This window comes from Podarcis raffonei, chromosome 2 (assembly GCF_027172205.1).
Source record: "Podarcis raffonei isolate rPodRaf1 chromosome 2, rPodRaf1.pri, whole genome shotgun sequence".
Lineage (NCBI taxonomy): Eukaryota > Metazoa > Chordata > Lepidosauria > Squamata > Lacertidae > Podarcis > Podarcis raffonei.
The window spans coordinates 5,863,667-5,884,461 of NC_070603.1; the positions used below are offsets into that span (position 1 = coordinate 5,863,667).

The window sequence follows — 20,795 nt, forward strand, 5'->3', positions numbered from 1 at the left end:
AATTTTATCTGGCTCTCAAAACAGTACAGCGAAGGTGCCTGCCTAATTTCAATGGGCAGGGAGTTCCGAAGTGCAGGGGCTGCCATACTGAACGGCTGATTCCTTGGAAGTGTGGAAAGAACATTATGTGGCACTTGTAAAATGCCAGATCTGCAGATCAAAATTGTTGAGTGGGCTTATAAGGCTATAGGCCCTAGTTGGCTATTGTGGCTCAAAGCCTCTCTTGAATCTGTCTAGAGCAGGGAAAGGGAATGGATGACTCTCTGGGAATGGTCTGACCACCACAACTCCATCGTTCTTGAGTCCACCAGCGACTGGAGGGCCACAGGCTCCCTAGTCCTGGTTTAAAACGCACCACAAAATTTCTAGGGGGGAGGGTGGCATATATCGTTTTTTGTAAATCTGTTAGTTAATCCCTTCATTGATTTTTGAATCTCTTCCTTTCAGACATCTCAAAGTGATTTACAATATAATGACATAAATGAAACATATATGTTAAAAACAAATGTGTATAAAAACAATTTTTAAAAACCAACCCCAAAAATATAAAAGCAGTTTAAAACTACAACACATCCATGAAATAAGTTCATATCCACGGCAGGTATCAACTGGGATAAAGAATTCCGAAGGCTTGTTGAAAGAGGAACATCTTTGGCAGGTGCCAAAAAAACAATAGAAAAGGCAACTGTCTGATATGCAGTGGGAGTGAGTTCCGCAGGGTAAGTCCTCCTGCAGAACGCAGCAATCAGTTGGGTATGTAGGGGGTGAGGCGATCTTTTGGGTGTCCTGGTCCCAGGCTGTGTAGGGCTTTGTACAGCAGTACTACAACCTTGAACCTAGCCTGGTGGCTAATCGGCAGCCAGGCAATTCCTTCAGCAGTGGCGTGATGTGATGGCGATTTTTCTCCCCAGTGAGCAGTCAAACTGCTGCCTTTTGCACTAGCTGCAGCTTCCGGGTCTGCCTCAGGCAGTAACCCAATCTACTTGGCTTCTCTTCTCTTTCTTTTTTTTTTAATAAAGATATTTATTAAATTTCCAATTTTATACAAACAAAAAGAAAAAAGCAAAAAAGTTTAAAAACACATACAGTTCACAATACTTAATTTTCAATGACATATTTCCCTGACCTCCTCATACCTCCCCTTCTTGTATTCCAATTCAAATTATTTACTCAGCAAATCCTTATCTCAAAACATTGCAGCTGGAAACCCCTTAATTTCTATCCAACATCATTCAACATTCTTTAATTTTACAATATTTCTGTAAATAGTCCTTAAATTTCTTCCAGTCTTCTTCCGCCGACTCTTCTCCCTGGTCACGGATTCTGCCAGTCATTTCTGCCAATCCCATACAGTCGATCATCTTCATCTGCCATTCTTCCAGAGTGGGTAAATCTTGCGTCTTCCAATACTTTGCAATAAGTATTCTTGCTGCTGTTGTAGCATACATAAAGAAAGTTCTATCCTTTTTTAACACCAACTGGCCGACCATGCCCAAGAGAAAGGCCTCTGGTTTCTTCAAGAAGGTATATTTAAATACCTTTTTCAATTCATTATATATCATTTCCCAGAAAGCCTTAATCTTAGGGGGCTTCTCTTCTCTTTCAGGTAGGAGCGACTAAGGAAGGCCTGGAGATCCAGTCATCCACAGCGTCTACCTCTGGGTCCTTTGAGAAAGGTAAAAGACCGACGGATACGTGGTCAGCCAAAGATACTTTGGTGTCTGAGGTGCAAAATCCAGACTGAAGCACTCCCACTTCCCCGGAGAATGAATGATCGTGAGACCCGATCCATTAGGGAGCGTTTGCTTGTGGTCAGATCTGCCTTCCGCTGAAGTCTGCCACCCAAGGTGATGGGTTTGCATTTGGGCGGATCTTAAATGGCTTGCACAGGTTGATATTTCAGGCCCTGAGGCACAGCGTTAGAGCTTACATGCCTTGTATGCAGACTCCTATGTTGGAAGCGGTGGCCCTCCAAAGTTAAAGGTAAAGGGACCCCTGACCATTAGGTCCAGTCGTGGACGACTCTGGGTTTGTGCGCTCATCTCGCTCTATAGGCCAAGGGAGCCGGTGTTTGCCTGCAGACAGCTTCCGGGTCATGTGGCCAGCATGACTAAGTCGCTTCTGGCGAACCGTAGCAGCGCACGGAAACGCCGTTTACCTTCCCACCGGAGTGGTACCTATTTATCTACTTGCACTTTGACGTGCTTTCGAACTGCTAGGTGGGCAGGAGCTGGGACTGAGCAACGGGAGCTCACCCCGTCGCGGGGATTCGAACCGCCGACCTTCTGATCGGCAAGTCCTAGGCTCTGTGGTTTAACCCACAGCGCCACTCGCACCCCGAAGTTAGAATCATAGAAATATAGGGTCATCTCACCCAAGTCCTTGCAATTCAGGAATCTTTTGCCCAATGTGGGGCATGAGCCCACAACCTCAAGATTAAGAGTTTCATGCTCTACCAACTAAGCTGTGTGTTGTTGGGCTGTATCTCCCACCAGCATCCGTTGGCTGGGACTGGTGGGAGTTAGTTGGGAGTCCAACAACCTCTGAAAGGTCACAGCTTCCCTGGTGTAAAGGCTGCACCAGCTTGAGACTGATTATTCTCTCCCAGGTGGTGCTAAGAACCTGTGAAGCGGCCTTACCCTGAGGCAGACCATTAGTCTGCTGAGCCCAGTACAATCTCCTTTGATTGGCAGCAGCCCATCAAAGTCTCTGGCAAAGACTTGACACCCAAGATTTATTCAATGAAAAAGGCACTAGGTGAAGTATGTGCTCTACGCCAGAGCTCTGCCTCTTTTAGTCCAGAAGATACATTCCAGTTCAGTGTAGCTTTATTATTATTTTTGAATTGTAGAAAATGGAGAAATGCAAAAAAAAGAGGGGGGAAATCAATATTGGAAAAACGGCTTAATAGTCATTCAGAGGAAGCTTGATAACACCACATTCCCAGCCGAATAAAATGGGTCATAATGGCTCGGTTGTACTTAACGCTAAGCCAAACTGTGGCTTAGAGCGAATTGTGCCACAGAGGAGATTGTGATTGCTTTGTTCCTCCTCCTGTGCTGCTGTGAGTTAAGCCATGTTATCCAAACCTGGGCTTGTGGCTTGTCTCATTCCAGACCCGGCAAACCATGAGCTGTAGTGTTTGCTTACACCTTGTGGATTGTCTGGTGGAAATAAACCACAAGCCCAGGTGTAGACAACATGCAAAGCCCAAACCACAGCTTAGTTCACATTGGGACCAGAGAAAGAGCAAAGCGGCTGAGTTCTCTGCGCTGCTGGAGCCTGCATGCTCGTGCATTTATGCTAAGCCATGGTTTGGCTTAGTGTTAAGCAGGGACCAGGCCATTGTCCGTCTGCTGGAACTGGTGTCTTCCCCCAGTTCTTACTTCCTGAAGTCATGCACAGGGAGAAGACTGTGCAACTCTCCCTGCACCTGAATCTGAAGACGCTGGGTTGGGAGGAGAGATTGGCCATTTAGGGCAGGCTTTGCCATGTGAGCTGCCTGCTTGGGACACTGTGTACAAAGCTGAGCTCTTAAGAAGGCCAGGCTGAACCGTAGTTACAGTCTGAACAGATCTGCTACCTTCTGCTCTGCCCCTCAATAACAGCCGCACAACAGAAACTCTGTGCCTTTGCCAGCATTGCCACAGGCAGAAACCCAACGGAAGCAGCTTCCCCACCATGCGAGATGCACTTGTTGTGCCCGTCCAGCTCTGAAAGGGGAAAGAAAAGCATGCAGCCTTGCTTTCATCACCAAATGCCGTTTCTGTAGTAGTAGTAGTAGTAGTATTAATAATAATAATAATAATAATAATAATAATAATAATAATAATAAAAAATTTATTACTTATACTCCGCCCATCTGGCTGGGTTTCCCCAGCCACTCTGGGCAGCTTCCAGCAGGAGATTAAAAATACATTAAAACATCAGTCATTAAAAAAACTTTCCTAAACAGGGCTGCCTTCAGATGTCTTCTAAAAGTCAGATATTGTTTGTTCCTTTAACATCTGATGGGAGGGCGTTCCACAGGGCAGGAGCCACCACCGAGAAGGCCCTCTGCCTAGTTCCCTGTAAGCTCACTTCTCGCAGGGAGGGAACCGCCAGAAGGCCCTCGGAGCTGGACCTCAGTGTCCGGGCAGAACGATGGAGGTGGAGACGCTCCTTCAGGTATACTGGGCCGAGGCCATTTAGGGCTTTAAAGGTCAGCACCAACACTTTGAATTGTGCTCGGAAATGTACTGGGAGCCAATGTAGGTCTTTCAAGACCGGTGTTATGTGGTCTTGGCGGCCGCCCCCAGTCACCAGTCTAGCTGCCGCATTCTGGATTAATTGTAATTGTAAGAGTGGCTTCTTGCTGATGGTTTTTCACCCTCTTCCGCCCTGCCCAGGATTTGCTGGCGCTCCTCTGTCTGTGGCAAGGAGCATGATTATTGGCACTTCAGCAGTCTGCTGCCCCTGGGGAGAGAGGTCTCTGCCTTTTCTGTCCAAAGGAAATGATGTCTGAAGCCAAGCTACAGGGAGAGATGAAGCCAGAAGGAGGCAGCAGTGAGCCCATGACAACCCAGGAGCTGCTTCAGAGGCTCCGGGAGCTGGAGGTACGTTCCTTAGTTTTCTCCCCAGAAGAGTTTAGGCACAAGGAGTGACAGAGGTAATGGCTTAAGACCCTAAGAAAACCCCCCACACACACTTTTTGTGAGTGGGGTGGTTTTTCCTTTGGCGAGGGACCAAAATAGCATCTGTTTCACTTGGCTGGGGAACTGCCCTGGACCCACTGATGCCTCATTGGCCCTCCGAGGCTTCTACCAGTCACTGGGAGGTTAGATTTAAGATTTTGGAAGTGAATGTGAGTGACATTCCGTTTTGCTGGGGGTGAGGGCAGGCTTCCAGGGAAGGTGGTTGGAGGAGGCTCACAAAAACCTAGATCCAAAACAGCTACTGTGAATCTGGTTTTTTATAACACAATAGATTTCATTGTGAATATTCTTCCGTAGCAGTTAACAAAGTGGGGTGGGGATCAATTGGGATAATGAACCTGCCTTGTTTCTTTTTGTACAAAACTAGGCTCGTTAGTACATCACATTCCAGATAGGAATAACATTTGGTGGTCCGTTCACTTACCTCCATTTATGAAAGATTATGAAGGGAAACAAAATTTCTACAAAGTTTTCCTGTGTCGGTGCCCCCCCCCCCAGCCAGGATCTGGATTGAGTTAAACTAGGGTTAGTCAATGTGGTGCCTTCAAAAGGTTGATAGACAACAACTCCCATCATGCCTGACCATTGGCTGTACTGGTTGGGGCTGATGGGAGTGGCGCTAGTTGGCTCTGCTAGTGCTCTGTTCCACCATCTCTGGAGACACATGGTCATTTATTTTGTCCATTTAGTCATGTAACACTGGCCATTAAAAAAAAAAAGAATGTTTGACTTGCCTTTAGTGGCATATTTTTGTATGGCAGAAATGGAATAGCCCCTGTCCCCTGGCTTTGAGGCAGAAGCATCTTCTCCCAAGCGTCAAAAGATCACTCTGATGGAATTAAGACCACAGTATGCCCAGAGAGTGCAGGGGCAGGCTTGCAGGTGACTTGAGGAAGCGAGTAGAGCCATGTGCAGTTCCACTTCTGCCTTCTTCCAGTGTGTAGGAGCCCTTTGCAAGAGCAGATTGTGATGTGGGTCCACTTATGGGACAGTGGGCAACAAGCTAATAGAGTGGAAGGACTCACTGCTCTTGTTTCTGAAGGCTGCCTGCCTACTGAAGCTGTTGCTTTTGACCCTTCTGTGTTCTTAAGTATGCAAGAAGATCACTGGTGGATCAGGCCAAAGGTCCATCTGTCCAGCGTCTTGTTCTCACAGTGGCCAACCCTATGCCCCTATGGGAATCCCACTAGCAGGGCATGAGTGTACCAGCGCTCTCCTCCTAGTAACTGGTCTTCAGAGGCATACCTCTGCCTTCAGCAGTGAGGGTAGAACATCCATTGTGGCTAGTAGCCATTGAGAGCCTTAGCTGCCACAAAATGGTCTAATTCTTTTTTAAAACCATCCACGTCACTGGCCAGAACTGCATCACAGAAGCCTGGGCTTAAGCCTTGGTCTTGCCATGCCGCAGTGTAAAAACTTCCCTGTAGGGCAAGGGAGCTAAAGGAGAGCAGGAAAGGGAAACAAGTTTTTTTTAGCATATTTACAAGCAGTTTATTCAGTGTACAGCAGGACAAAAGGAAAACATGTCTGATCTCCTTCATGTCCAAAAGCAAGCAGCTTAAGCAAAAGCTATACACAAACAGAAGTTTCCAGCAAGCTGTGCTGGAGTGTAAGCAGACATGTGACACACAACAATCCTGCCTGTTCCTTAAGGTGGAACGGAATATTTTAACAGTCTTTGCCTTTTTTATTATTATAATTTATTGAAGATTTTGTTGATTTACAAATGTGTGTGCAGTGTCTCTCTCTCGTATTACCCCCCCCATGTAACGTTTTTACAAATCAGTTTCACTTGTTGGGGAAACAAGATGTTCTTTGCTTCCATTTCTTCCTAGAGAGGAAAGCTGGGATTCTGGGCCCTTTTGCTCACCTGTTGTCTGATTATATTCCCAGGCAGAGAATTCGGCTTTGGCACAAGCCAATGAGAACCAGCGAGAGACGTACGAACGCTGCCTTGATGAGGTACAGCTGCCTTCCCTTCTCATTTTCCAAGAGGGCCTTTCCCTTCCATTTTCCTTTTTTTGGGGGGCGGGGGGCGGGACGACTACAGCCTGTTTCAGGGTCCTTAAGAGTTTCCTCCTCTTACCTGTTTTTTACTGTTCTACAGGTAGCAAATCATGTTGTGCAGGCGCTGTTAAACCAAAAGGTGAGTCTCTTACCTTGTGCAAATCTCATGTTGCAAACAATTTAGGGTTTCCCCCAAGAACGTTTGCTTGTTTTTGCAGGTGCATTGTGCAACTTGCCATTGACACCATAATAGTGCATCAGCGATAGATTTACACTGGATCATCCAGACATCATTCTGCTTTATTAGCTGATTCATTGAAGGATGTGTCTGTGGGGTGGGGGGTGGGATGGCAGGATGTGGGGGGTGGGGGTGAAGCTGTCTCCCAAACACCAACTTAGAGGGTGAAGCCCACTGACCTTTCTCTTTCCTTAGGACCTTCGTGAAGAATGCATCAAGCTGAAAAAGCGCGTCTTTGACCTTGAGCGACAAAACCAGGCCCTGAGTGATCTCTTCCACCAGAAGCTGACCTCTGTCTCTCTCTCCCAGGTGGGTCCATTCCCCCCCCTCTCTCTCTCTCTCTCTCTCTCTCTCTCTCTCTCTCTCTCTCTCCCCCCCCCCACCCCACTTTTTCTTCTCAGGCACTCAGCCTTGCTCTCTGCATGGATGCACAAACAGGAAGCTTCTTGGTTGTGTGTGATGGAAGTCTTAGAACCATAAAACCAGAAATGGCTCTTTTTCTGGTGTGCTTCAAACTGTTTCATTGAGAGAGCAGATCCCATACCCAAAATAGGACAAAGTGTATTCAGCTAAGTAGCCCTGGCTGTGGAATCTCACACAAAGACGACTGCTAGCACAATGGTGCTTCTCCCCAATATCCGCCTCAAAATTGGACTGGGGTGTGTGTAGAAAAAACCCCAGGCCAGCACATGGGGGCAGGGAGGAGAGGTTTAGACCATTCAATCAGGCCACAGAAATGCTTGCGCAGACAGAGTGATCTGCTTAGAACAAGGTTAAATCCCTCCCATCTTTATTTTTAGGTATTTTTTATTTTTTAGAAACCTGTGTTGCTTTTCATCCCCACTGTCCTTGGGTTTTAGACTGCTTTGCATAGAAACAACAGCCATGGGGTGATGGTTATATTGCATGTGTTTCTATGTAATGTATAGTCTGGTCCTCCTAACGGTGCAGCCTTCGTACATCTTACTCACGTGGTGCATCTCAGCCTACAACCCACCATGTCTTAGTGCATCTTGGATTTCCTGGGGTTGGAGGTGAAGGGACATGGGCTGCCTCTGGCATCACTGTTTCAGCTACAGTTGAGTTAGAAGACAACCAGAGTGGCTTCTTGGGACTGACCAGTGACAGTTGTGCTGATAAGAAGCCTGGGTGGGTGGGGAGTGAAGGGGCAGCATCAGTGAGTGAATGAAAGTGGGATCTTAAGTGGAATCTCATGAGCTTTGCCCTACGGGGTTTCCCCCAGCTGGCCACTATGAGATCAGGGTGCTGGCTAGAAGGGCCTTTGGCCTGATCCAACAAGCTGTTCTTACTGTTCCCTTGAGTAATTCATGCAACTCAGTACTTGCCAGTGGCCTTTTCAGCCTTGCTTATCTGGCTGCCTTGCCATTTCACCTTTGGAATTCAGGAATGCATTTTAAAGCAAGCCAGGTGTACACAACATCATCTTAAAAGCCCCATAAGACCATTGAGGGTGGAATCTATTTGCGTTTTTTTGTTTTGTTTTTTAATCCTTCCCTTCACCATAATGCCCTAGGGTGTGTCATAGCAATTTTAAAACAGTTTAACCAAAGCAGAGTGGAAACGCACCTTGTGGAGAGCGGTTTTCCCTCTGAGTGTCTGTGTGAAGGTTATGAGCCTGTGTGTATCGGATGCCTGGCTGCGGTTCTACTGAGGCTGTTTAGAGTGGCAGTTCCTCCCTTGCTGCAGTGCCTTTGCCCTTCATGGTGCTCCTTCTATCCCCAGCTCCCAGCCCATCCTGCTTCCTTGCTCTCGGATCCATTGTCCATCTCCCAGCCAGGCACGGTGGAGAAGCTCCCCGCTTCATTACCTTTGGGACACTGCATCTTGCAGAGAGAGGTATGTTCTGCAAAGCGCCCCTGCCCTGAATTACCTGCGAGGGTCTTTTCTGCCTCTGCAGCACCCAGCCCCCCCCCGGTACTCTTCCCGTCGCATCCCTGTTTCACCGCAACTTAGAGACTGAAGGTGTTTGCTTCTTGGAACGGGGCCCAGAGCCATTAATTGCTGCTTTGCTGTGCGGCTCGGCACTGTGTGTACCTTAGATGCAGCTGACATCTCAAGGTGCCAGGCTCGACAGCTCGCACTGAATCATGGGAATTTTGGACGCAGCCCAGTTTCCCAGGGAAGAAGAAGAAGAGATTATCTGACGTGGACCCAAAATTAGAATGCTGGTCTTTTTTCCATCTGGGGGATACTTTGGGTAGAAGCACCTGTTAACAGGTGAGAGACTGTTCCAGTTGGTAGGCTTGGGGGGTCGTCATTCCCAGGTGGCATCAAAAACTGGGGGCAAGCTGAGGCTTTCAGATATGCCTGCAAGGCAGCAGATGCAAGATTGGGCGTTGGAGGTAAGGGCTAAAAAGCCGCCTGGTCAAGCATTCCAGCCCCACCACAGACACCATTTCCCCCTTACGGTCTCTGTACAGCTCAAGCTTCCTCCAGATTTTTTTGCTGAATTTATGCCGCAAGAATAGAGGAGCTGTGGCATGAGCTGGAAATGTTCTTTGCATGGGAAGGGACCATAGAGTGGTAGTGGAACACTTGCTTGGTTGTGCAGAAGGCCACCAGTTCAGTCGCTGGCATCTCCAGGTGAAAGGTTCTTGGGCAGCAGAGTATGGGATGCAGGCAGAGATAATGACTGGCTTGGACAACCAAACAAGCCAGGATATGCGTGAGCATCAGGCACCTGTGTGCATCCCTTTCCAAATAGGAAAACAGGTCAGGAACTCGGTTAGCCATAGCTTCCCATGGCATTTGAACCAGGAAACTGGTTTGAAGGCTCCCAAACAAGCCAGGATGCGAAGCCATGGTTTAAAGGTGGCCACCAAATCCTGCTTTGCTTGGAAGCCATTGACCACATTTTTCCTGCTTTGGGCCTAAGGGGACTCTGGGCAGCTGAGGCTTCCTGACTTGTCTCCTTGCTTGCGCAAAGGGGCTGCGTGTAGATGTGGGAAGCTTGTGAGTATCCTGACATCTTCAGCCATGATTTAATCGTTGGAACCTGTTTGTGTATGTTTGTGTGTATGATCTAGAGGTTTTTACACTTTGCCTCTCCCCTTTCCGACTCCCCATAGGTCATTTCTGAGGAGCAGTGTGCTGGCACTCCAGGGCCCAACCCCCAGTCCTTGGAAGCCCTGTCCCCGTTCCTGCGCAAGAAGGCCCAGATCCTGGAGGTGCTTCGCTCGCTGGAGGAGATGGACCCCCTGCTCGCCTTCCCCTCCCCTTGGAGAGAGCCTGGGCAGGGGGGCTCTCCAGAAGGGGTGACGGCCGAAGCCTGGCCCTGCCTGCTGCTGTCGCAGGGGGAAGGGGTCTCTAGGCAGCCCCCTCCGAAAGGAGAGGGCAGCTCCTCCTCCTCCTCGGACGAGGCCGGCGAAGGCGACCCCCCAGAGAAAGGACACCCCGGGCAGGTGCTGCTGAGCGCTCTGGCCGAGCACAAGCTGGACTTGGGCGACATGGAGACTTACCTGCACCAGGTCCTGAGGGAGGCAGGCGACAGCGCTCTGCTCAATGGGGAGCCCAATGGGCCTGGCTTGGTGGAAGCCCCAGAGGGGCAGCTGGGCAGCTACAAGCACATCCAGGCGGTCAGTTGCCTGGAGGCCTTGGGGCCGCCCTCGGCTTGCAGGGAGCCGACTTACCTTGGGGTCTTGGCACCAAGCGAGGGCAAGGACAAGTCCCGCCCAGGCCCGCCCATCCCCTCCCCCTCCAAGGTGCTCAAGTTGCTCAAGATGCCGCCCCCGCCCAGCCCTGCTGCCCTCCGCCTCAGCCCCCAGCTGACCCGCAGCTCCAAAATCCCTTGTCGCAGCAACACCTACGAGGTGTACCACTCCCCGACGCCCAGCCGCAAGGGCTCCCCGGACAGTCCCTTTCCCAGCGACTCCAGCATTGCTGGGGGACACCCCTCTCCCAAGGCTGCCCGGCACCTTGTTCCGGTGCCCCCCAAAGTCACGCCAACCTCTCCTGACCCCTTTGGCTACCACAAGCCCCACGAGTACGAGAATGTCTTAGAGCTGTCCCTCAGCAGCGCCATCAGTCCTCATGCCCACTCCCCCCGAGATGCCAAGCTGGATGTCCCCGAAGCACTCCCACCCGTGTGCCGTTCGGCACCCCTCCGTGCCGTGCCGCCCAGCGACGTCTCGCTTGAGCCCTGCCCCTTTGCCGGGGGCCGGGAAAAGCCGGGCCCTGAGAGCAGGCACTCTCCGCCACTCGCTCGCCGAGCCTCTGAAGGCTCCAAGAAGGTGGCAAACGGGCCCAGCAAGCGGGCGCCTGAGGCAGCCAACATGCCCTTCAAAGAGCGGCTTACTGTGCTCGGGAGGCTGAAGGGAGCGGAGGGCAAGGAGGCGCCAGGCTTTGAGAAAGGGAGGGCCCCGGCCCGGCTCTGTGAGCGCACCGAGGGCTTTGGCGAGGCTCACCCCAGGCTGGGCACCGGAAGCAGCAGCCTCAAGCACCACGAGCCTTGCCATGGCGGCGAACCGGCCCCTCGGTGCTACTCCTCCCACTCGGTCGGCTCCCGTGGCAGTGACCCCGAACACCACGTCTCCAAGAGCCGCTTGCTAGGAACCCCGGGTGCAAGGAACCCTCCCAAGCCCCCACCACCAGGGAAGAACACCAAGAGTCCTCATGGGAGCCCGACCAAGTTGCCGTCCAAATCCCCAACCAAGGCCTCCGCCCCGGAGCCCAAGCCGTGCCAGGCACCGGCCAAGACGCCCACCAGCGTCGGGCGCAAGAACCCGCCTTGCCTGGACTCGGTCAAGGGCAGCAAAGCTGGACCTCCAGCCAGCATTGAGGAGAAGGTGATGAAAGGTATTGAGGAGAACGTTTTGCGCAGGCACAAAGGAGGGGCGGCAGCAGGTGAGGCGAAGCAGAAGAACTCAAGCGGCCTCGCCAGCTGGTTTGGCCTGCGCAAGAGCAAGCTCCCTGCCCTCAGCCGCAGGCCTGAGGCCCCCAAAGTCAAGGAGGGCAAGATGGTCTCTCGCAGGCTGGAGGCTGAGAGCCTAAACATTTCCAAACTCATGGAGAAGGCGGAGGACCTGCGCAAAGCCCTAGAGGAAGAGAAGGCCTACATCAACGGGTTGGCCTTGGACAAGCCCCGGCCCCACGCCTGCGACACCGGCCACAGTCAGCTGACGCTGATGTATCAGGAGGTGACTGCCGAGAACTTCATGCAGCAGCTGCTCAATAGGTAGGTGACGCAGCTGAAGCCCAGTTCCTGTGAGAGTTATCAGCATAGAAGAATGAGTCTTGCTGAGGAAGAATCAGCATGGCTTCTGCAAGAGTAACTCCTGTCTCACAAGCTTCTTAGAGTCCTTGAGAGTGCCAGTCAGCATGGGGATAGGGGTGATCTGGTAATCACGGTATACTTGGGCTTTTGAAAACCTTTTGTCAAAGCCTCCCCCACGGCTTCTGAGTAAACCGATCAGTAATGGGTTAGGAGAGAAGGTCCGCTTTCCATAGATTCATAGACTTTGAAGGGACCTTAGCAGTCATTTAGTCCAGGGCCGTGCTCAGTGCAGCATCTGCAGTGCACAATGCAACTAAAATATCCCTGGTGGACAACTGCTTAGCTTCTGCTTAAATACTTCCAGCAAAAGAAAGCATACCACTTCCTGAAGCAGAAAATGTTTTTGGGATAACTAGTTAAAAGAACAGGATGCCAAGAGCAGGACAGTTACTCTTAGTGGAGGGATGTGAGAAATTGGAGAAGAACAGAGGAAGAACTTGCTGGATCAAGCCAAAGGTACATCTAGTTTAGCATCCTTTTTTCACTTGGCCACCCAGATCCCTGTGGGAAGCCTCCAGGCTAGACAAGGGGGCAGCAACACTCTGCCCACACACCATTCGCAGCAAATGGTGTTTCTTAGGATCCCCCAAGGATCTGTATTGGGACTGGTGCTTTTTGTCTCGTTCATAAATTACCCAAGAGTTGGGGGTGAGCAGTGAGGTGCTCCAGTGTGCTGATGACACCCAGTTGTTCAGAGTGGTAGAAATAAAAAGGAATTGCAAAGAACTCCTGAGTTATCTCTCAAAATTTAATGACTGAGGTTCAAAGTAAGTACAGGCAACCTGTTTGCACTTGTTCAAAGAATTGTGCGCACGTTGGCCATTTTTGTACCTAGAAGAGGATGGAATTAGGGACATGATGGGCTTCTGCACACTGCCAGCATACGCAGTGACCCTAAATGCACGCTCCCCCCGAGATAGGGGGTTGCCTGTAAGTGTAAAGTGATGCAAAAATTTCAAACTTCACATATCTGTTTGTGGGAGTCTAAACTGGCAGTGACTCACGAGGAAAGGGATCTTGGGAGTTGTGGTTTACAGCCTGAGGAAGACGTCAACTCAGGGTGCAGCAGCGGATCAATAGGAATGGAGCGGAAAATAAAACTCCCAATATAGTAATGTCTTCATGCATGGAATACTGTGTACAGTCCTTATTGCTGCATCTCAAAAAAAGACAGTGTGGAGCTGGAAAAGGGACATAAAAGGACATCCAGGGTGCTGGAACAGCCTCCTTATAAGGAAAAGTTAATTCATTTGGGACTTTTTAATTTGGAAAAAAGGACTCAATTATGCATGGTGTGGAGAAGTTGGATAGAGAGGTTTCAATCCCTTGTAATTCTGGGACCTGGAGTCATCCGGTGAAGTTGAATGTTGGAAGGTTTAGGACAAACAAATGGCAGTGCAATGTTAAACTGGAATGCGCTGCTCTAAGTGGTGCTGATGGCCAGCAGTTTAAAGGGGGATTAGGAAGATTTGTAGAGGGAAAGGCCATTGGTGTTTACTAGCTATGATGGCTACAAGCCACCTCCGGGATGAGAGGTCACCTGGATGCACAAATGCAGTCCCTGGGAAAGAGCAGCACGTGCCCCTTGTGGATTTTTCATGGGCATCTGATTGGCCACTGTGGGGAGACAGGATAGCCATCTCTGGTCTGATCCAGCAGAAATCTTGCCATTTTATGAAACATTTATGTGGCTGGCTGAGAACACAGGACTATTGATTCTAATGTATTAAAAATCTCTACCTGTGCAAAATCTGTACCAAGGTATTCAAATGTTCTGTACCAAACCTTCTGTGACCTGACTTTGAGGAAAGGACAGATTTGCATTACTGCATATTTCATTTAATTTCTGGATCTGAGAGCTGTTACAGTGTTCAGCATAACTGAAATCCATGCCCAGCTTTCCCCCTAGGTTCTGATGGTGCACAAGGCAACACCTCCAATCCTCTCTTGCAGTCTCAAGGGCCAGAAACTTGCTTCTTCGTATTTATTTTTAAAAACTGAATCAAATTCCAATTTCCACATTTGTGTGATACAGCCACGCTTTCAAGGCAGCCCCGTTGAAAAGTGGAGGGTTAACGGCAGAAGAGGCTGTTCCTGGGGGAAACTAGTCTGGCCGTGTATGCAGTGAGGTCTCTGAAATTTTGATTTCAAATCTTGGGCGGAAAAGCAGATTTAAAAAACGGCAAATGAGACCCTGGTGTGTTTTGCTGGGCTATAGAACTCTCTCAAGGAGACGGACATTTCTGGCCTTCAGGGGCTCAGGGAAATGAGGTGCTTCAGGGAGAATATGGGGCCGGCCTTCATCTTTCTCCCCTCTCACCTGCTCTGTGGCAGGGTGGATGGCAAAGAGGCGCCCTTTGAGACTCACCTGGAGCAGAAGAACGAGCTGCAGGGCCTGCAGAGAGGCCTGCATGATGCCAAAGATGCCCGCCTCATCCGGCCTCCACGCAATGGCATCGTTGGCCACCTCCATGCCTGCCAGGAAGCCCCTGCCAAGGTGAGCCAGTCGTGACTCCCAGAGTCCTCCTGTCCTGGCAATGGCGGAGCGTGTCTCCATGCCACCTGGGGCGGGTGCGTGCGGGTGCCCTCTCCAGGGGCAGGGCCAGGGACTGAGGACAAACAGAGCCCACCACTCCTGCCCAGCCCTCGCCGCTGCTGAAGCGATATCAACCCCAAGCGGCATGGCTATTCCACTCTCTTCGCACATGAGGTTTACTTGAGAGTCGCTGCTACAGAGACAGCTGCGGCTGTAAAGGCTGCATTTCCCCCTTCAGACTCAAGGCTGCCTCTGTGTTGTTGTTTTTTAACCAGCTACTTCTGCACCGTGGCAGCTGCCATCAAAATGTACAGTCCTCCAGGCGAGTGCCTGGAGGCGGTTGGAGGATGGATGGCGGCTAATGGATTGAGGTTGAATCCTGACAAGACAGAAGTACTGTTCTTGGGGGACAGGAGGTGGGCTGGTGTGGAGGACTCCCTGGTCCTGAATGGGGTAACTCTGCCCCTGAAGGACCATGTGCACAGCCTGGGAGTCATTTTGGACTCTCTGGTCAATTCTGTATCCAGGGCAGCTGTCTACCAGCTCCATCTGGTACGCAGGCTGAGACCCTACCTGCCCGCGGACTGTCTCGCCAGAGCGGTGCATGCTCTAGTTATCTCCCGCTTGGACTACTGCAATGCGCTCTACGTGGGGCTACCTTTGAAGGTGACCCAGAAACTACAACTAGTCCAGAATGTGGCAGCTAGACTGGTGACTGGGGGCAGCCGCCGAGACCACATAACACTGGTCTTGAAAGACCTACATTGGCTCCCAGTACGATTCTGAGCACAATTCAAAGTGTTGGTGCTGACCTTTAAAGCCCTAAAGTGTTTTGGTCCAGTATACCTGAAGGAGCGTCTCCACCCCCATTGTTCTGCCCAGACACTGAGTTCCAGCTCCAAGGGCCATCTGGCGGTTCCCTCGGTGTGAGAAGTGAGGTTACAGGGAACCAGGCAGAGGGCCTTCTCGGTAGTGGCCCCCGCCCTGTGGAACACCCTCCCTTCAGATGTCAAGGAAATAAACAACTATTTTACATTTAAAAGACAACTGAAGGTGGCCCTGGTTAGGGAAGTTTTTAATGTCTGGTGCTGTATGGTTTTTAATATTTGGTTGGAAGCTACCCAGAGTGGCTGGGGAAACCCAGCCAGATGGGCGGGGTATAAATTATTATTATTATTATTATTACTTATTAAAAAGAGCCTTCTTGTGACATCAGCGTCATTCTGTGCCCTACCTCCTCCTCTCCTCCCCCCCCCCAAGCGGCAAGGGGTTGACACAAGAGCTGCGTTTTCCAAGGTGCAGGCAAAGCGGAAAGCTCTTTGCGCTGCAAATGGTTTCACTCCAAATTATTGAGAACAAGTCAAAGTGCTCAAGAAAGCACGTGTAGGCTTTAAAGCTAAAACGCTGCACTGGTTTATTTGAGGCTTAAATGTTGGGTGCCCTTTCCCCCGTGGCCGGGACAGGGGAGGATTACGCCCCCCCTCCACACCTACGCCTGAGTATCTGAGTCCCGCTCACCAGCATCATCTTCCTGTTTCCCTCTAGCTTCGTGATGCAACTTTGCAAGAGGAGATCCCGTCCGATGACAGCCTGGCTGAGTCCGTGACCTCCCAGCACTTTGCAGGTGAGCTTTATGGGATGTCGCTGGCAGAGGGGACATAGTGTGGCAGGCGGGCATTGGAAGGTGCACACAGACTGTTACTCTGTGCTGCTTTTAACTAAGCAAGGTGGACTGGGGAGGGAGAAGAGCCATTCAGGATGGGCACTCTGAATGAGAGAATACACTCTCATTATAGAAGGACCCACTTTCTATAATGATTAATGATTGCATTCTTCTTTAATGTGTAATATAGCCCCCCCCCTTTTTTACACAAGGAGAATCAAGCTCAGTGGAGGCCTTTTGAGGATATTCCCATAATTCTTTGCAGGCTTCCATGAATTGTGCTCCATCTGTACACAGGAAATAACTGGCATAAAGAATTGCTTCCTAGAGTGGAAATTAATGTCTTCTCTGTGCCGAAGAGAAACCTCCTGCGGGAGATCTGGTGGGCCTGTCTCCAGTAACTTTCCCATGAGAAAATCTGCTTTGTAGATTTGAGCCTACTGTTAATAGAATTGTGCCCCCACAAATCTAGTTCTTACATTCGGAGCTTAACTTTCAAAAATGTATATTAGGCTTTGGATTTGTGATGAAAAGTGGTTTAAGTTTATTTTTTTTAAAAAAATGAATTTCAAAGAGCAAGTACTCCTGCTTGCTTCTAATTCTGATTTAAGAAGAGAATAGCGCTGAATCAAAGCTGCGTTAAAACAGATGATAACTGTTGGTTTGAATGCGGTTGGAATATGTGTTCCCAGGATTTTATGGCTAATTCTAGCAGAAAGGAAGATCTATGAGGTCCGAAGCAGACAAACGGTTGGCTCAAGGATGCTGGAGAGGGGAGAAGACGGGAGGGGAGGTTTCAGGAACTCCTACCTTTTTTAAGGGAGACCTTAAACCAAGATTTGCAGAATCATAGAATTGTAGAATTGGAAAGGGTCCCATTCGGGGATCAAACTTGCAACCTGGAGCTTTCAATATATAAGCTGTTTGGAGTAGAAAGGGTCAGAATGACAGGGAATCCTTTGATGTGGATTCTGACTCCACCTTTTGTCCCTGCCTGTGGTCCACAGTGTGCAGCTCCCTGACTCGGACTCTGGACAGTGGCATCGGCACCTTTCCGCCGCCAGACTACTGCATCGGGATGCCCTGCAAGAGCGTGCCTAAACCAAGGCCCCGACCCGACCCTCCGTCTGCCGGCCCTTTCCCGGCCAGGGGCCCTCCACCCGTCACCCGGGTTCCCCGCAAGGCCCGGACGCTGGAGAGGGAGGTGCCCAGCGCAGAGGACCTGCTGGGCCCCAGCAAGCACCAAAGCATGCCAGCTTTCCACGGCGTCTTAGCCAGTGCTGAGCCACCCCCCAGGCACCGGGATCGCAGGGATCGCTGCCCAGGAGGTTTGTATCGTCCAGAAGGTGGTGAGCAGCGGAAGGGGGACAACCGTTAATTCTGAATTGTTTTATTTGATGTTTTAATGTCTTGTAAACAGCTTTGAGATTTTTTCTTTTCATCATCAATCTTTATTACGGTCCAGAGACCCAACAAATCGTTACAAAGCAATGCACAATTCAGACAGCCTACCTCCAGGTTAAACAAGCATTTTGTTCAGAGTATAGGGATCATTTGTTCTTGCAACCACCGATAAAACCCTTGCCACTGCTAATGTTCTAGCATTTGTCCGGTCTTCCAGTAGGAACCTGACATAGTGAGCTTCTGATTTTCCTGGGAAAGGTACCAGCAAGGGTAGTATCAGTTCAGCCCTGGCTTGCTCATATTTTGCACAATGCAACAAAATATGTTTTATGGAATCGATGTCTTGAGCACACGAGCAAAGTCTGTCCTGGTAGGGAACTCCTCTCAAGCTGCCAGCCAACACTGCAGAAGGAAAAACGTTTAGTTTGGCTTTGGTGAAAAGCCTTCGATAGTTTGGTACTGTCAGGTTTTAATTTAATTTCTTTTAAATATAAAGTGGTATAGAAATGGTGATGGTGATGATGAGAATAATAATGAATTGTTCTGTCCTATGGGCCCAAATTCAGCTTGTGGGGAGAGATGCAGGTGAGCAATCTCTCTGACACTTATTTGTCCGGACTCGTGCAACTTCCCTGCTGGGCTCTTCAAAAGCGAAGGAGAATTTGGCTCCCCCCCCCACCCTAATGAGTTGCACCTCCACTTTCCCCCCTCAGACCTCTGCAATGAACCCAGCAAGCCACGGCATGCCCAGCAGAGCAAGAACTGGACTTTCCCCAATGCCAAAGCATCCGCTGGCACCGACCCCTTCCTCTGCTCCCCTCACAGCCTGGAGGGCCTTCATGGTTCTGCAATGGTAAGTGAGGGTGGGGCGACTGGGGGAAACCAAGGTGCCCAGCTCAGGCCAGGTGTGGGGAACTCTGGTCCCTCCAGACATTACTGGACTGCAACTCCCACCATTCCTAGCCAGCGGCTGGGCTTGCTGGGGCTGATGGGAGTTGTAGTTCAGCAAGACCTGGAGGACAAATGTTCTCCCTAGCTTGTTTAGGCCATGCCTCGCTCTAGCCCTGGCTTGCAGATGGCGCTTTCAATGTGCCGGACATTCGGTACTTCTGTTCCAGTCCACTTCCACCCCCGCTATCCATTGGTGTGTTCCTCTGCTCCTAAGCAGCCTTGCTGCTCTCTGTATCCGCAGGGCTCTGCTTGCAGCGTTGTCGAGAGGAGAAGGGCCTCGTCGGACGGGCCTCAGGCCTCGCCGGCCTTCAGCACCAGCAGCAGCCGCACCCCCAGCGCATCCGACGTGGGCGAGGAGGGCAGCACGGAGGCCCGTTCCAGGGATATGGGCCCAGAAGGGCAGCCGGGCCTGGAGAACTCCGAGTCCCTGAGCGACTCTCTTTATGACAGCTTGTCCTCCTGCGGCAGCCAGGGTTGAGGTGGGAGGGGGCGGAGCGGGGCACAGGTTTCTCGACGTGACACCGCCACGTGCCGCTTTGGAGGGCCACACGCTTGCCCATGGGAACCTGCTTGATTCTCCCAAACCAAATCTTGGCCCTGCACCAGAGCACGGCGATGCGTCTTCCACACCCAGCGCCCCCCACCTGCCCCTCTCCCCAAAAGAAGGAAATGGGACCGTGAAAACCATGACACCAGGAGGCTTCTCTGCCCAAGAGAAGAAAGGGGTCGAAGGAGGTAATGGAGCGTGGGGGTCATGCACATGGACTCTTGCTGAACGCCATTAGGCCCGCTTAGCTTATGGGGGGTGGGGGTTCGGGGTCCTGCGCATCTAAAATGGCGACCCTTTGGTTGAAGCACGGGAGATGGGGGTGGGATCTGTCTTATTTTGCTTGAACCCTTGGCCGCTTTATTTGGCGCATAAATTCACTGTGAGAGGCGTTGGATCCAAGGTACGCTAGAAAAATCTGGCCTGGAGTTGAGGTTTTCTGAGTAGAGTTGCGTTTGCCAACCTGGTTCCCTCTAGGCGCTTTGGACTACACCTCCCATCATCCCTTCCCTGTGGCTGGAGTTGGTGGGCGTTGTGGTTCAAAGCGTCTGGCAGGCCCCCAGGTTGGCAAAGACTGGAGCAGAGGGTGTTCTCTTGAAAGGGTAGGTCATTGCAAGGGTGTGGGCTGCCTGTCCAGAGCGTGCACCAGTGCAATATCCTCACCCCCTTGGCCCCCATTTTGCAGGTGAAGGTTGCTGAGCGATGGCGCTGCCTGAGCCTCTTAAGCGCCCCTCTTTGCCTCTAAGAAGCTGCCCCTTTTACCTCATTGGCTGAGCGTATTTCCTTCTCTGCCTTTCATCACTTGGAGAGCATTTGCAACTTTGCCAAATCCAGTATTTCTCACCACCCAGGAAGAGGCACAGGGCTCCTCACTCAGTTAGATGTGACTGCTGGAGTGTACCGAACAAGATTATTTGAGTGGGGGGTGGGTGGGTGGGGGGTGGGAGTGAGCGCAGGGATTGGCAGGGTAGTGCTTCTACCTCCCTCTCTTTCATGAAGTAGCTCCCACAGCCCTTCTTCCCCACAGGAACCAACTGGGCAGGACGCGTCTTATCCAGAACCTCACATGCCTGGGACTTAACACTTCTGTGGGTTTCGGGAATGGCCAGCTGGGTTCCTCACTCCCCATCCCTTCCTTGTATTCCCCAATTTAAATGTTAAGTTTCTAATGTTGCTGTTTTAGTTTCCACACGTTCAGGCCCCCTCTTCTCTCCTTTCCCTGTTTCTAAAGGAGCCCCACGTGGTTCCCCAGATGGTGCTATTTTGCTGTGTACAGGCCCCTTTCCTTACGAGTCTTCCTTATTATGTTGTCCTTTAAAAAAAAAAAAAAGAATTTGGTTTTTTAAAAAAACAACAAAACATTAAGATGTCTTTTGCTCCTCTACTAATTTATATAAGTTATTATGAAATGAGGCTGTTTATTGTCTTTTGATCTCCCAGGAAATAAAGGGGTAAAAAAATG

General features: G+C 50.6%; 1 protein-coding gene across 4 annotated transcripts in view; it reads left to right on the forward strand.

Annotated features, from left to right (window-relative positions):
- Positions 1 to 20,795, forward strand: part of NCKAP5L (NCK associated protein 5 like) — a 43,170-nt gene extending 22,375 nt beyond the window's left edge. For 2 of the 4 annotated variants that reach the window (XM_053371393.1, XM_053371387.1), the window contains exons 2-13: positions 1,607 to 1,676; positions 4,389 to 4,595; positions 6,588 to 6,656; positions 6,802 to 6,840; positions 7,135 to 7,248; positions 8,683 to 8,796; positions 10,029 to 12,133; positions 14,567 to 14,729; positions 16,314 to 16,392; positions 17,439 to 17,759; positions 18,549 to 18,688; positions 19,028 to 20,795. In XM_053371393.1, the coding sequence (XP_053227368.1) occupies positions 4,494 to 4,595; positions 6,588 to 6,656; positions 6,802 to 6,840; positions 7,135 to 7,248; positions 8,683 to 8,796; positions 10,029 to 12,133; positions 14,567 to 14,729; positions 16,314 to 16,392; positions 17,439 to 17,759; positions 18,549 to 18,688; positions 19,028 to 19,264 (3,483 nt within the window). In that variant the 5' untranslated portion in view covers positions 1,607 to 1,676; positions 4,389 to 4,493 and the 3' untranslated portion in view covers positions 19,265 to 20,795. Of the gene's footprint in view, positions 1 to 601; positions 720 to 1,606; positions 1,677 to 4,388; positions 4,596 to 6,587; positions 6,657 to 6,801; positions 6,841 to 7,134; positions 7,249 to 8,682; positions 8,797 to 10,028; positions 12,134 to 14,566; positions 14,730 to 16,313; positions 16,393 to 17,438; positions 17,760 to 18,548; positions 18,689 to 19,027 lie in introns of all 4 variants that reach the window. The other 2 variants (XM_053371404.1, XM_053371414.1) reach the window with 2 other exon arrangements.